A 15,701-nucleotide genomic window follows, 5' to 3' on the forward strand; every position below is an offset into this window, starting at 1 on the left:
ATCATGCTCAGTAGATAAACTGGGGGAAAGAGGAGGGATATTTTGGGTGATGGTGTTTGTCATGCCAAATAACCATTACACATCATGATGCCCTGCTTTACTGGAGATGGCTGAACATCTGCCTACACATAGCAAAAAGTGAATTAATTTCTTGTTTTGCTTTGATGCACAGCTTTTGCTTTCCCTAGTGATGTCTTTATCTCAACCCACGAGTTTTCTACCTTTTATCGTTCCAGTTCTCTCCCGGATGCCACTGGCGGGGGGTGCGAGCCTGTGTGAGGCTTGGTTGATGTCTGGGGTTAAACCACCAGAGCCTCCAACCGCACTGGATGTTTCCAGTACCTGCACGGGGTGCAGCTGAGCAAGGTCCGTGCACCACCGGCCACTCGGCTTTAGACGCAGCCTGATGGTTTTAAAGACGCGCCTTGGAACCACTTGGCTGAGGTCTCAGTAATAAAACAGCAAGTGCTGGAAAACGAAACGCAACGAGGACCCTTTGCCCAACCATTGGAGCTCAGCGCTCCGGCCCCGCTAAAGCACCGGGCCCGCCCCGCCGGCTGCGCGACACCGCCGGGCAGGCGCGGCCGGCGCGGTTTGCGGCGCTGCCGTAAAGCGGCGCGGCCGGGCGTGAACCCCGCGGGCGCCCTTGGCAGGGAGCGGCCATGAGCGGGAACGGCGCGAACCGGGCCCTGGAGCTGCTGCGCTCGCTGCCCAGGGTCAGCCTGGCCAACTTAAGGCCCAACCCCGGCTCCAAAAAGCGGGTGAGTGCCTGCAGCTTGCCGGGTGGGCCCTGGCGGTAGGACTGTGCCGCGGCAGCGTCCCGGCGTGGTTTGCCCCCAGGGTTGTCAGAAGGACATCATCCTGGCACGACCTGGAGAGCGGCCTGGCCAGAATAGGCGTGGAAAGGCAGAGGACTGGATGGCCCTGCTGTATGTGTGTGTTGGCCCGCCGCTTGCCCCTTGCTTGCCTTGTGGCCCGTGTGTGTGGCCATCGCCACAGAGAGCTGGCCGATGAGTGCTGCTTGCTGAACCTCGGGGCCTTTGCTGGGGCTGGAGGGGAATCCTAAAAGATGTTTATGAGATGGAATAATATGTTTGGAAATGGAAGGTTAGAAGGTTTACAAAGAAAAATAATGTGATGCCAACTAACATTCTTGCTACTATTTCTCAAAAACAAACCTATGATTTGTCTCCATATAGAGTGGTAGAGAAATTACGAAAAGAAAACAGGAAGAAACCCTTGTGGTTTGGGGGGGATATTAGTGAACAGGGAGATGAGGTTCAAAGGCTGAAACCGTAGGAACAGAGAAGGGAATAGCAAGCAGCGCTGTCCTAAAAATGCGGAAGACTCCCTAAAGCTACTAAATAGTACAGAATTCAAGTGCAGTTTTGTGCTAGACTCGGCCATCTCTGCCACCAAAGGAAGCTGACTTGTCCACACGCTATTTGTGGTACTAGCCTGAAACTGTGCTCTGCAAAAATCACGTTGACTGCTTTTCTATTTTTTCACTTAGAAAAAATCTATCAGTTTTTCCTCAAGAATCAGCATTTTGCTCAGTTGTTTATATCTCTGAAATCAAATGTTTTCTCGGTACTGGTCTCTGGAATAGTTGTCTAAATGTTTCACTGATTGTTTTGAAGGAAAGAAGACGTGGCCGTGGAAGATACGGAGGTAGGAAGTGTGGCCGAGGTCACAAGGGAGAAAGACAAAGAGGGAATCGCCCCAGATTAGGCTTTGAGGGTGGTCAAACTCCATTTTACTTGGCCATACCAAAATACGGATTTAATGAGGGACATAGGTAAGTTTCTAAATGTTTACTTGGAAATTAATCATTGTCTGCTTTTCTTGATTTTTCTCCTGAAGCAAGAATCTAACATGCTGAAACAGGCCGGACTGAAAAATTTTGGTTTCTCAAATTCCTCTCAGGTTTTTAGCTGCTTTACCAGAAGAATCTCCCATTTCTTGTATGATTATTTTAATTAATTATTTCCTGTGTTACACATCTGCATATTTACGCTCTTCACCTTCATAATCCTTCATGTGTAGCAGGTTACTCCTCTTCCAGCTGAGTGAGTTTGTCCTCTGAAACTATTCCTTCTTTCCCGCTTGTTTTTCTTTTTGCCTCATAACCCAGTAACTGACTGGGAACAGTCCCAGTGACTGGAGTGAGGACGTTGGGCATGGAAGTGTAATTCAAAGCCTTGCTTTGTTGTTTGTCCTCACTTTATTCACCAGAAGCTCTGATCTGCTGCCAGCCAAACAATTCTGCTTTTCTTCATGGGTCTACCATGTCAGCCCTCTGACATTGTGATGTTTGTCTGTCTGCCCCGCCTGTTCCTTCTAGGATCCTAACAAGCTCTTTAATACCAGATCTACTGGATGAGGCATTAAATCACCTTTCACCCTTGTTCTCCTTGGGCATTTTGCCTTGTTTAATACTTCTGTCCTTTTTTCATATTGTACTTGTTTGTATCGTGTCCTCTTTCCACCTTTTTAATGTTTAAGGTTATTCTTCTAACATGTCTTTTCTCCAGTCACTGTTCTTACTTGGAGAGATGTATGTCAACATTTTCCAAATTTCCTTCACTTATATTGCTAATTGAAAAATTTTGTTTAATTTTTTATATTTATTTGAGGTTTTTTTAAAGGCTGGATTTTTTTTTTTTCATCAGATAACATTTGTGTTACCTGGGTCAGCAACCATTTTGTTGCTTTTTGGTCTGGTCTTGCAAACTCCTGTGTCCATACAAGGCTGTTACAGGCAGTAGTAACAAAAGCCTGCTACACCAAGCAGACAGTTCAAGGATGAAAAGATTAATGCATATTTGTGAATTGTTAGACTTGATTTCATGTTCCATTTCCTGATACCACTTCATTAAATAGCTGAGCGTTTTTATATTTCCATTCATAATGCATACAGTAAAACTTAGAGACTTGTCCCAGTTGTTAAAGTGTTTCCTCTGAGTCTTAAGTTTTGAAATGTGATTCAAATTCTATTTCCAGGTACTGTTGTTTCCTCCTGTTTACTAAATTGTTATAAAAGTAAACAAGAAGCACTTTCAATAGCTGAAGGCAGAGTGTAAATCCAAAATCCTGCAAAGGAAATGCTGCAGAATACGGACACTCAGCTTCTTATGTTAATAGTGGTCGCAAGTTCATCAATAACCAACAGCAAAAATCCTGCCTCTTGCTGCAACAACAGATTATTGGGATCTTACTGTTTTTAACAACATCTGACAGCAAGAAAAGAAAAAAACCTTCTCTGTATTTTCGATATAATCTACCAAGTTTCAATGTCAGGCTGCTGTAATTGTTCCTGTGGTGAGCGCTGTAAGTGCACTCCAGTGATGCTGTTGGGGCAGGGGCTAGCAAGCTGGACAATGTCTCTGCCTGTTTATCTTCACCTCACTGCTCCTTCTGCTTCCACTTCTTGAACTTTTTCTCTGTAAAGGGCTGTCTGACACCACAAATTCATGTTACTTGTCTTATGTGGCTTGCCAGTAACAGAGATCAGCTGCTTCCCAATTTTTGAGCTGCCATTCAGAGACTTCTGATGGAAGCCATCAAACGGATTGTAGGAGAAAATTTTGGGTATCAGCATAGACAAGAATAGACTCTGGCGTTGGAAAACTGTGCTAGGGATTGGTTTGTACAATAAAGTAAGAAATTGAGAAAAAACAGGAGCAGGTTCTGCTGAAGCCAATGGCTGTTGACAAGAGATTCCAGCTCCCTTTGGGGAATGTGGGTTAATACATATTTTCCTCAATATTTCTCTTCCTTGATGGTGTTCTGAGGGAGATTCCTTTCAAAACTTTGAGATGTTGAGTACAGTGGTAATGGATCAGAAAATCTTGTTTTATGTAAGCTATGCATATACAGAATTTTGCTGATAGTCTTTGACTAAGTTTGTACGGGAGGAGGTGTTTGGTTTTTTACTGTCTGTCAACCCAAGGTGGACTCAGTTGGAGTGTGGTAGTTATTTACAACCTTGTTGGTTTGCCAAGAAATGTTGACACTGTAATGTCTTAGTATTTTTTTTTTTTTGTTTAGGAACAGATGAAAAACAGAATATCTCAGTTGACCAATTGCTATCAAAACTTCAGTTTTGTAAATTTCTCATTGTTTTGTTTGAGTTGTTTGTTTCTGGTTTTTTCTTTCCCCAGCCTCAGACGTCAGTACCAACCTCTGAGTCTTCAGAGGCTGCAGTACCTGATTGATTTGGGCAGAGTCGACCCCTCGCAGCCGATTGACTTAACCCAGCTCACTAATGCCAGAGGTGTGACAGTGCAGCCTCTCAAGAGGGATTACGGTGTCCAGCTGGTGGAGGAGGTATGCAGACAGCACACTTGGTACTTCAGGCTTTCAGTTTGTCATTCCCATGTTTTGGAAGCGTCTTGGATTCTCCGGATTAGTTTGTCGTGGGATTTTTCGGGATCATAAATCCACTAGAGGGCACTGTGTGTCAGCAAAATAGAACTTGGGAGGATGGCTTCATACCCAAGGGACTGCAGAAATGAGAGTTAAGGAGAGTTAACAAAAGGCCGAAGAAGTATTTTACAACAGAAAACTAAAATGTACTGAAGAAAGTATGAATATATTGGAAATTGAAGGGTTTGGTTTTTTTAATTCAACCCAAGTGACTGAGAGCAATTTGGTTATCTGTCTTGGTGCAGGGAACAGATAATTCAAAACGTTTTGTGGGATTTAATGTTCCTTACAAGTTTTCAGAGAAGAATAAATATATGTCTTAAAATACTCATTTTAATGTTACTGTAATATGTGTTGAAATTTACAGGGTGCTGATATTTTTGCAGCAAAAGTAAATATTGAAGTGCAGAGAGCATCTGAATTAGCAATTGCAGCCATAGAAAAAAATGGAGGCGTAGTAACAACATCGTTCTATGACCCAAGGAGTTTGGGTAAGAACTTCTTATAATTTCTGCCCCTTTTTTAAATTTTTTGATCATGCAAGGAGTAAATGATCCAAATCAAATTTCCAAACACAGTTCTTAGTAGTAAGTCATCAGCTTCTAAGAGCTTCAAAAACAGTTACATGTATAATTTATAATTTAATAATTTATAGTTTTATAATTTATAGAATTATAGAATACTTTGGGTTGGGAGGGACCTTAAAGGTCATCTAGTTCCAGCTCTCAATGATGAATGATAATGCATCCTCAAGTTTGCCTATTTTAAGTATTCACCTGTTTAGTCCTTCCAGTGTTAGTAGTCATGTACCAATCTACCAGTTAAGGAAATCTGAAGAGCATTGTAAATAGAGGAACTAAAAATATTGTTTCGCTGAATTTTTGTCTTCTGTTTCCCATGTTTAATAGCACTAAGAAAACTCAGGAAAAAATAGATTTAGAAAACACTGTAGACGTTTATATTTTTAATTTAAAATGCTTTTCCACTTAAAGTGAGGAAGTAAGTTACAGAAGCTCAGAATCATTCCTGTTAAAATGGCTATTGTTTTCAGAACACTTTCACTGAAGAATGAGGCTTTGCTTTGCTTGAGGCTGCATCCTGCCTAACATTCATTCATGCAGTTTTTATTGACAATAATGCGGCTTTCATGTGTAAATGAGGCTGAGAAGAAGAGGAATAGACATTTTTTGTGTGCAAAATATGTTACCCTGGTGTGATACAAGTTTGGGGATTTTTTTTTTGTTTTCCATTTCACAAAATAATAAAAATAGTAAGGTTTGAAGGTTCTGGAATATAATTTGCCAAAATCAGTCAAATTTGAGGAAGAGAGGATATTCCTACAAAGGACTAAATAGAGGCATGTGCCATTGATACTTTTTTAAAAATGCTTATAAAAACACCAAATTTGACATTAGTTAGTGACTGTGTAAGTAGTGATTCAAATGCATTGTTTCAAACCTGGAAATAGTGATTTAAATAATCTTAATTATGGTTGTCTTTCCCAAGTAGGGATTCTAAATGTATTAGAAGTAGCAACTCCTCCAGATTGACACTATAAATATCACTTAAAATAGAGTTGTTTGTGTGGTTAAGTGAAACGTGCAAACCACTATTTCATTCTGAACAAGAATATTCTTGAGATTAGATTTTTTGCTTGGTATTTTTTATGTCAATGTAGTATTTAGTTTAGTACAAAATGAGACAATGTCTTTTAATGTCTTTAAATCTGTTATGAGTTGTAGTCACTAATCTTCTCTCATGTTTGCCTACAGAAATTTTATGCAAGCCAGTGGTATTTTTCCTGCGTGGCAAACCTATCCCAAAGCGAATGCTCCCACCTGAAGACCTCGTCCGTTACTACACAGATCCCAGGAATCGGGGCTACCTGGCAGATCCATCTAAGGTTGCAGAAGCCAGGCTGGAACTTGCCAAGAAATATGGCTATGTCTTACCAGACATAACCAAGGACGAACTCTTTAAGATGTTAAGTGCACGCAAGGATCCTAGACAGATATTTTTTGGTCTTGCTCCAGGATGGATTGTAAACCTGGCAGACAAGAAAATTCTAAAACCAACTGATGAGAGTCTGTTGAAATACTACAGCTCATGAATTCAGGATTGGACACAATTGCAGGTGTACAGGAAACATCTGGGTATGAAATAATGGATAGAAGTAGTGTGTGTTTGTTTGTTTTTAAGACTCCTATTATACTAGGAAAAAACATCTTTTCTTCATGCAGTCTTCTGGTGTAGCTCTCAACTTTTTTATTGGCATAATAGAGTGTATCAGAAGTCTTAACATTTGAAAACAATGTGGAGTCTGACATAAAATGTGGGTCTGAGCACTTTCTCTTCCAATGGTTGCCAGTTATTTTTTCAGACAAAAGGTTTTGGTGTTGCATTTGTTTCAGAGGATAATTCCAAAGAGTCATTTGACCTAATAATTAGTTTAGATTTCCCGCCCCAGTTTAAAATCGGAAACATGACTGTACAAAACTAAAATTAGTTTTACAGTCGTATTGCATAAAATTATAAGTTCTAGAAAACGTCTTGAATAGCTCTAAGAGATATTTTTGATATGGGAAAAATAAAAAGAACGAGAAAATAAAAGAAATAAAAATGTACTAAAGATTGCATTAACCTCTTCAGTTCCATATCTATGTTTCGGATTTTGCATTACCATCGGTAGCACTGAAGCTTGAGAAATCTTGATTTTTCTTTTATTTCTTCTTATGTAATTGAAGAAGACAGAAAATAACTTTCTGTCTAAATTTGGGACTGGGGGGGAAGGTAACTGTCTTGGTTCAGTGGCTTTTACTATTCAAACTGAATTTGAAACTTGTCCTGACACAAATGTAATCTTATTAATAAAAATGCATAGGAGAATCTGGAGTCAAGGATGGGGATGTGGTTATGAAGGATGGGGATGTGATGAACAATGTACACAGTTAGAATTCAGCTTTCAGCTTGATCACAGATATGTGACTGGACAAATGAATTTAAATGTTGTGAAAAGTTATGAACAAATCGTGTTTATGGGAAACAGTATTTTAATTGCTTTTTAATCGAGCTTAAGTCTTGAAAAATGCTATTCAACAAAGGTTTGTTTTATCAGTCTCTCCAGAATACTGCATTATTACTATGCAAGAGTATTGTAGGTTTTGTGTGGAAGCTTATGATTGGGCATTTGAGACAGTGATCCAGACAGTAAAGAAGGATGAGAGGGGAGACCAAGGTAGTGTATCAGAATGTGCTCTGACTGCTTGGAAGTTAATGAGCTGCTTCATAATTATGTGGTTTAGTGGGAGCTGAATTTGGCTTTAAAATAGTCATGATTTGAGTATAAGAATGCAGGAAACAGTCCAGGAGACCAGAACATGAGAAGTCATCTTGCTTTCCAATTTTCATGTGCCTTTGGAAATGCTACTTAGAGTTTCCTGCAGCTGCCAAACCATCCCATCTCATAGGGAAAGTCCTCTGTGTGCTAGAATCTCCTCTTTCTCCTATATGACATCTGTATTTTGCTGGTAAACCTCAATAGGGGAGGATTTAGGAAGAATCTTCTTTTTCTTTCAGACAATAAAATGAAACGGATGAATTTTTGTTGGTGTTTGTCAACCAGCCCAGATTTTTCCTTCACTCAACAACCTGCCTTATCAGTTAATATGACCGTATGTAATCACAAAACAAGTCTTCTCATTCTGATAAAATAATCTGAAATAAAGAGATTAAGAATAGAAAGTCAGTACATTTTGACAAGTTACTCTTCAACTTCCATTGTTCCTTGTTAATGTGTGTTAAATGCTGTCGGTATGGGGTTTAAGTATAGGTGAAACATAGCAAAACAACAGCAATATAAAATTGGACTATGAATAGCAGGAATTTTGTTTTAGTGGCATTAACATTCATATTTTGAAAGGTGCCCAACACTCTCTTGGCACATTAAGAGTAATACTGTGTGCCAAAAAAAGTACAGTTGGTGTTAACTTGAATGTGAAGTAAATAACTTTCTCACTTTAGATGTATCCTGTTCTGCATCCTGATGATTGTTGGTTTGAAACCTTAAATGACAAGCAATACTTTTTTATTTTTCTTTTTTTTTTCAAGTTTTTGTTATTACAATAACTTTACAATAACAATATTACTACTGCCTCCATTTGGGAAGGAGTTGGAGAGGGGGAAGAGTATTTATTGCCTTCCCTTATTTGTGCCATAATGTTTCTGTTTTTATGAATCAATTCACAATTGTATTTTGTGGAGGTGGTGGTACTCAACAGGAAAGCTACTTAACTGGAAGTAAAGAAGGAAGTTAGTCATATTAGTGAAGACCAGAAGACAAAAGTGTTTATGTATCATTGTGTATTTTGGGGAGGAGAAGACGGGGGAAGGCAAGTTTGTTTCCATTTCTGTTCTTTGTATTAAAATGAACAAATTGCTCTCAGCAACTTTTTTTCTGAATCAACTTCTTTGATACACACATGCGTGCACACACTGATTTCTGTAGGTTTCTAAATGGTTTTCAGGTGAAAGGGTAACTTGGATGAAATGATAACAGTGAAAGAAAGAATGAAAACAGGAAACAGATGTCTGGTGACGTTGAGGGATTGGATAGCACTTATTCAGTGAACGATGTCTTAGTCACAAGGCAGCTGTATCCTGGCTCTGATACTACAACACTACAAATACCTTGGAGCCAAAACAGCCACGTTCCACAAAATCCGGTCATTCTATTTTATATAGGTGATCTTTTATCATCTTATAATTGGAGAGGGCAAAAAAGGGCTATATGTTTCTTTATTTAAAATATGCAATGCTTGTCGTTTTTCTCACTTCTGTTAACAGTAGCCAGTATTTTTTATCAGTTGTTTGAATTTTTATTTACTAGTGCAAAAAGTCACAAGGCTGTAGAGGATTTCCTGTTCATTTTATCTCATCAGGAACACAAGTCTCCTAGCAACCAAATACAGAATTATCAAAAGTACAAGTAAGTTATTGACAAGGTTTCTAATAAATCCATAATAAACAATGTCCCAAAGGACTGTTGTTTGTGTGTCAGGTTTACTGGTGCAAGACTAAGCCAATGCTGGCCTCTAAAGCCATTCTCATTACTTAGGTACATGGACCATGTTTTTATGTTATAACATAAAGGATTGTGTTGGATATCCTGTTTTGACAGGGGTTTTTCATGTCCAACAACGTGTGACACAGCAAGAAGTACCCAATCTGCTGTAGGTGGAAAAGTATTATAGGGTAGCTGAAGAAAAGGAGCTTTTGTTTGTGTCACAAAATGCTGAAGCCAAGTAAATTTTTATCAGCAATATCATACTTCTGAATGCTTACTTGATAAAACTGATTACAGATCTGAGACTGCAATCTAAGTAACGGTCTGTAAACAAAATACCTCGTTTCATACTGGGGTAATTAGAAATCACCTGTTTCTACTGACTGCAGCCAGTCAATGCTGTACTTACAGGTGGCTGACTGCAGACTCAAAATGAAGTAGATTAAAATGTTTTCCCTTCTCTCATATGTACAACAGTGATGACATGGCTTCATTATACTTCTTATAGAATTTGTGTTTAACAGTCAAAAGTTGATTGTACAATCCACCAATTTCAAAAAGGAATAAATTAGTGGCCCTAATCTGAATCTTCACTGGCAGTGTGCCAGCATTGTTTTGACACAGAAGCATAATTGATGTTAGTCCTCCAGGAAGTCATATAAAGGTGATCAATTGCAAAGATAGCTTCTCATTGCTATTTTATTATTTTCTACTATTATTTATATTTTCTATTATTTATTATATTAAAACCTTAAATGCTAATGCAAAACTAATTTTGCACTGTTTTAACACAAATTCTGCAAGCAATTTTAAATTGTTGCACAAGTCCTATATTTTGAATATTTAACTGTTATGTATATGTATATCTAAAATAAGAAACATTCTCTGTATATCCAAAATGTCCAGTTTAATATTCTATATGCACAGTTATGTTTTAAAGTTTTCTTAAAATGTGATCAGGAAGAAATAATTTTACATAACTCACAGTCTGTGCTTCAGTTTAAGGTTATGGTTTAGTCTATGAAAAGAGGTTCAAGTGTGTCAGGGTTGTTGTCCATTAGAGGAAAACCATGAACTTTTAAAACTCCTTTATCTCCCACCCAGGTGGCTCATCTTGGTCTTTTGTAGCAGAAATAAGCAGAAGCATTGTCTAAGGAAGTATGGTTTCTCAGTGGAAGCGAGCTATCCTCAGATGTATTCTGTCTCCTGTGCTTTATATTCCCTCTGAAGCATCTGCATCTTCCCAAGGTCTCTTCTCACCTTTCCCATCACAGTGGTGGGAACTACAGGGCTCAATCATTCTCACAGTGTCATCCTGTCTGGCCTACTCTGGGTTTGAAAATCTGGTTGTTTTATGTGCCTCTGGAGCAGGAAAAGTGTTGATCATTCCTGCATCTGTTTATATGGGGGGGGGTTGGGGAGGTTGGTTAGAGTTTCCTGGACTGGTGTTGCTTTTGTTGTTAAAAATGTCAACAGCAATGTTGTTTACTTGTTAACCTTGTAGATTCCAAGCCACGTGCCAAGCAACTTGGAGGGCTCTTTGTGCAATGGATTTGGTGTTTATTAGTCAATGAACACTCCTAGAAGAGTGCCTGTGCACTTAAATCAGAATTGCACACACTAGATACCAGTATGAAAAGATAGGCCATTTTCCATTAAGTGGACCAATGCCAAATCTCTCCTTGCACTTTTATTCAGCCTCTGTTCGATTCAATCTGTCTCATGGTAGCATCGTCCTGTCTGGGCTTTAGTCTGTAAGTATGAGCAGATTAGTCCATATTTAGCCTAAAAATCTGACATTTTTTATTCCTTGGGCAGGTAATAATAGCTAGAAGTTTGTGGACATAGAGTGGCCTATAAAAAGTAAGGTGATGTATAAATTTATAGTAAACTAGTTCTCTAGGGGGTTTTGTGATGCTGGTGTGGTTTGCCCCCTGTGCGGAGTACCTTAAATTAAGAATAATTCACTTGATATCTGACAATGGAGATGTATTTTTAGTTGAATGTAGCTAATATGGTTCAGTGTTTCAAAACTTGGAATCCAAGTTCCTTATAAAGTTATAGTGAGGTATTGTGTCGATTTCAAAATCAATGCAGGTCTAAATTTACATTGCTTACATGTAAAATGCACTTCAAGCTCCTCTCATAGGAGTCTCGCTGCTTTTGTAGAAATGCAGTTGGTTCTGTCAGTATCTAGGGCCTAGAGAAAAACCATGTTCAGCTTGGAGCAGACATCCAAGCAATTCGGTAGCACTCTAGACTCCACTGACTGTGACAGGAGTTATAACATAGCACTCTTGCATGCACCCTAAATTTCAGTGTCTGGAGCTGAATTCCCCTCTTTGTTTTCAGTGACCCAAGATGTTTGAAGTTAATGGTCAGAATTTCTCCACAGGATCAACATATTGCCAGTGTGTGTTGCTTAGCTTGCCATTGGGAACTTAGGGAACCTGATGTGGTCATATTTGTCTTTGAAAATAATTATGCTTTTAAGATTGCTTAGTGAAAAAAGCAACCTAGAGGATATATTGATGCCATAAGAGATGAGATGCTGGCAAAGTCAGTGTTATTTTAAAACTATTGGAGACAGCAGCTTCTCCAGGATACAGAAATGGGTAACATCCCCACCTGACAGCCTCTGACTTTCAAGGTGGATGATTCCCAGTTCCCAGCCCTGCACTCATATTTCCACTCAAAATTTGCCTGCTTTCTTTGACCCTTGCGCAATACAGGCTGATGTTTGTGCTAGTTCTAATGTATATATTCACTCTATAAGCAAAGTATAGGAATTAGACTCATTTCCATTTGCAAAAAAAAAAAGTGACAGAGCAGGATGATGCCTCTTTTGAGGTGTCTGCTTCACAAGTGCTGCTTGTAATGGCTCAAGAAGGTGACTGAAATGTTTAAACACAGATGTTGTCTCACTGCTATCTGAGAAGATGCATCCAGTATGTGTCATAGGGTACCCTCTACAGCTACTGTGACAGCTTGTGATGTTCATATAAAACACAGACTTGGTGCTCATGTGCTTGGTTTTTGTGCACAGGCAATCGTTTATCCCCTCTTTTTATTTTTTTGTTTTTCCTTTCTTTTTTACTTGGCAAGGCCATTGCACTTATTGCAGCAGGCAGTCTGAGTATGGGCCATGTACTAGGCTTGAAACTGTTCCAGACAAAATATTATTCTACTGGATTTATGTTGGACTGGGGTGATGTGATGTTGCTGCCCTGACTTCAGGGTAAAATGTCTAAGCTAATTGTGATTTTGTTGTTGGGCTTTGTTGTTATTGTTGTTTTTGGAAGGCTCCAGCCCTTCTAAGTTCATCATTAAAGACAGGTGTTTGCTGTGGGACAATCATGAAATGAATTACCGTAGTGAGGATGTGATTATGTAGTAAGATTCTGCCTGGGTCAGTTTTTCTGCATCCATTTGTATGTCTCTGAGGAGACTGAAGCACTGGTGCTCTGATTTTGTGTTTGTGGGAAAGTTTGTCCATTAAGAGAACCTAAGAAGAAAATGGGAGGTAAAAACCTGTCAAGTCATTTTTGCTGCATCTTGTGAAAACTGCATGCTGTTCCAATTCCAGTTGTTGTTCTTGACTGAGCTGGATGCCTTTGCTTGTGGCATACAGGGAAACTGCAATGGCAGCAGCCCACCATGGGCAGTGACACACACTTGTACTACTATAGGAGGCCAGGACCAAAATAAAAATAATTTTGGAGACCTGTTAACATGAGAATCAAGGTATGAAAATCTGCCTGAAGAGTTTCCAAAGTCAGAAACATAGGAGTATTCTTCAACGCCGCTGAAATTCTGCTCCTTGTTTAATTTTTTTTTTTTTTGTAACTATAATGTTATGAACCATAAGTAGGCAAGAAATTATTTAAAGAATATATACGTTTTAGGTTTTCTTTTTTGTCCTTAGAGTTTTCAGCTCTGCAGGAATCTTGTTTCCAAGCATTGTTCCTGTATCCAGCAACACTAGAAGCAAATTAAGAAGTGGGAGCCAGCATTTTCATGTGATGGCAGTATTCCAGAAACTGGTGCTCTAGGATAAACAGTAAATACTGTGAGGCTTGCAAAACACTTACTCATTCATTGCTAATACCCTGCTGATATTTTCATTGTTAGAGAGCATAATTTCTCTGCAGGTGATATCCAATCACATCTCCTCAGCATGAAATCTTTGTTTCCAGCATCCAGACGTGAGGGTAACAGATATGATACTACCAGGTACACAAGCACCCCGCACAAATATCCTTCTCCATCTGCTCCTCTCCCCTCATTACGAGACTGCTACGGTAATTTGTAGTGCTGAGAGTTGCATCTGCTTGGTGGGGACAGGGAGAAGGTCCGGTGTCCTCCTCGTAGAGGCAAGGCTGACACCTAGTGACCAGACGTATTTATTCCTATGGGAATTCACTGGTTCAGTCTCTATTCACTCTTTTCTAGGTCTGGAGGGTTTAAATTCAAAGTGAATAGTTAGTTTATTTCATCGTATTTTTTGGCCTTTGTTTTCATTGTTTCTGCTCTTCTGAAGATGGAGTTCAGCTAGCTTGCAGGCTTGTTCACACCTGATGTAGGGGATTTTGTGTGTAGTCTCCTGGGAGCTGTTCATGCCAGCTGTGCTGAGCAATCTGAGGTGGCTGATTGCAATCAAGATCAGAACATCATGCTTTTTGACTTAATAAAATAATGCCTGACTGGCAGTATTTGCATTATTTTTGCTCATCCTGTGTTAAAGAATCCAAAATCTAATGTAGTGGGATATTCTCTGAGTTGCAAAATTTTCTTCCTGCAGATGTCTGCTGACCAGAGGTAGCATCTTACAATTAGGCTGCCACCTGGAAAGCACTGTGTGCTCCATCATCGTTGCAGATCCTGCTGGAACTGCTCTGAGTTCTGGGCCTCAGCAAATTGCATATTAATGAGGAAGAGTAAAATCTAGCTAAAAGACTCTTTCAGAATGCTTTCTTTGGTTATGTAGACTAGCATTTCAAGAGTATAACATATTGATGAGAATTGCTTTTAATCTTTACCAAAAGGAGTAGACATATCACTTTAGGAAAACAGCCCCCCCAACCTGAACCAATGGAGTTACCTTCCATGTTGACTCCAAAAGTAGGCTGCTGAGGATCTTAGTGGTTGCCTATACTAATGGATTTCACACAAATCCCTATACTGAAGTCCTAAAAGAGCCTTCTTGGAGGAGTCCTCGGTACTGGAAGAATATTTTGTCTTTTAAATGTCTCTTGTCATTTAAATGAAGTACTGGAAATAAGGTTGATACAACATGACTGTTTGCTACTAACACTGTGTTTGACTACACAAGAGTCAGAGCTCAATGTTTTTCTGTGCCTGAAAGGAAACTTTGATTCTTCCTGAGTGAAATAACTAGGAACTTGCACAAGCCCTGTGTTGTTGAACGGAAAAGGCAAGCTTTTTTTCCTTCAGATAATCTTTTATATCTCACTTAGAACTTTACATATGGCTCTGGTCTGATTCTGTATCTGTGGCATGTTTCTAATTAGCGCATAAAAAATAAAGGTTCTGTATTTTAAAATCTACTGATTTTTCCTCTGCTAACTATTGTTGATAGGACGAGCCTCTGGAGAGAAGGCTAGCATATTGCCCAAGGCAAATTCCCCTTCACGGTGCTATGACACTAGGAATGAGAATAGCGGAACTGCTAGAACACATACATGCACTGAAGATTTTTTCCCCTCTGAAAACTGATGGTCCAATTCCATGTCTCAAAATCATCATCCAGTACTGTTTCCCTGAGACCAAAGTTTTGTTTTCTCACTTGTGCTCACAGCCATCTTTGGTGTCTCTCACAAACAAGATTATAGACCTGTTCATTTACATAGTCACTTTGAATAATTATTTTTAAAATTCACAAAACCTAACTTCTAAACTTAATTTTAATTAACTAATTAATCTTAACAAGAACCACAGAACAGGTAAACATGGCTATGACCAAGGGTAAGTAATAGACTTCAAATTATTCATGTTGAAAGAGAAATACTGGGGACTCTGAAGACCTGAAGACCTTAAATGTGATCCTTGAGTTTATAAGGAGTTCTTTATATAGTAATTACCCTCCCTTTTTTTTGTTAGGTAATGGAGATTTTGTTAATTGGTTGGACTAAGCCAATTGTTTTCATTATTTCACACCCCAAGTGCAGGATTCCTGCCTTTGTTCAGAGCA

The 15,701-nt window shown here is 39.2% G+C and overlaps 1 protein-coding gene across 1 annotated transcript; it reads left to right on the top strand.

Moving 5' to 3' along the window:
• The first annotated feature begins 612 nt into the window (after positions 1 to 612).
• On the top strand, positions 613 to 8,873 carry MRPL15 (mitochondrial ribosomal protein L15). The gene is made up of 5 exons (XM_033064373.2): positions 613 to 761; positions 1,641 to 1,798; positions 4,164 to 4,329; positions 4,796 to 4,919; positions 6,201 to 8,873. The coding sequence occupies exons 1-5, from the start codon at positions 663 to 665 to the stop codon at positions 6,536 to 6,538; spliced, it is 885 nt and encodes a 294-aa protein (XP_032920264.1). The 5' UTR covers positions 613 to 662; the 3' UTR covers positions 6,539 to 8,873.
• Positions 8,874 to 15,701: the final 6,828 nt, after the last annotated feature.

This window comes from Catharus ustulatus, chromosome 1 (assembly GCF_009819885.2).
Source record: "Catharus ustulatus isolate bCatUst1 chromosome 1, bCatUst1.pri.v2, whole genome shotgun sequence".
NCBI classification, from domain to species: Eukaryota; Metazoa; Chordata; class Aves; order Passeriformes; family Turdidae; genus Catharus; species Catharus ustulatus.

Coding starts and splice junctions, on each gene's coding strand:
- MRPL15 (XM_033064373.2), top strand. CDS start 663: ATGAGCGGGAACGGCGCGAACCGGGCCCTGGAGCTGCTGCGCTCGCTG. Junction 762..1,640: donor ACCCCGGCTCCAAAAAGCGG/GTGAGTGCCTGC, acceptor ATTGTTTTGAAG/GAAAGAAGACGTGGCCGTGG. Junction 4,920..6,200: donor CTATGACCCAAGGAGTTTGG/GTAAGAACTTCT, acceptor GTTTGCCTACAG/AAATTTTATGCAAGCCAGTG.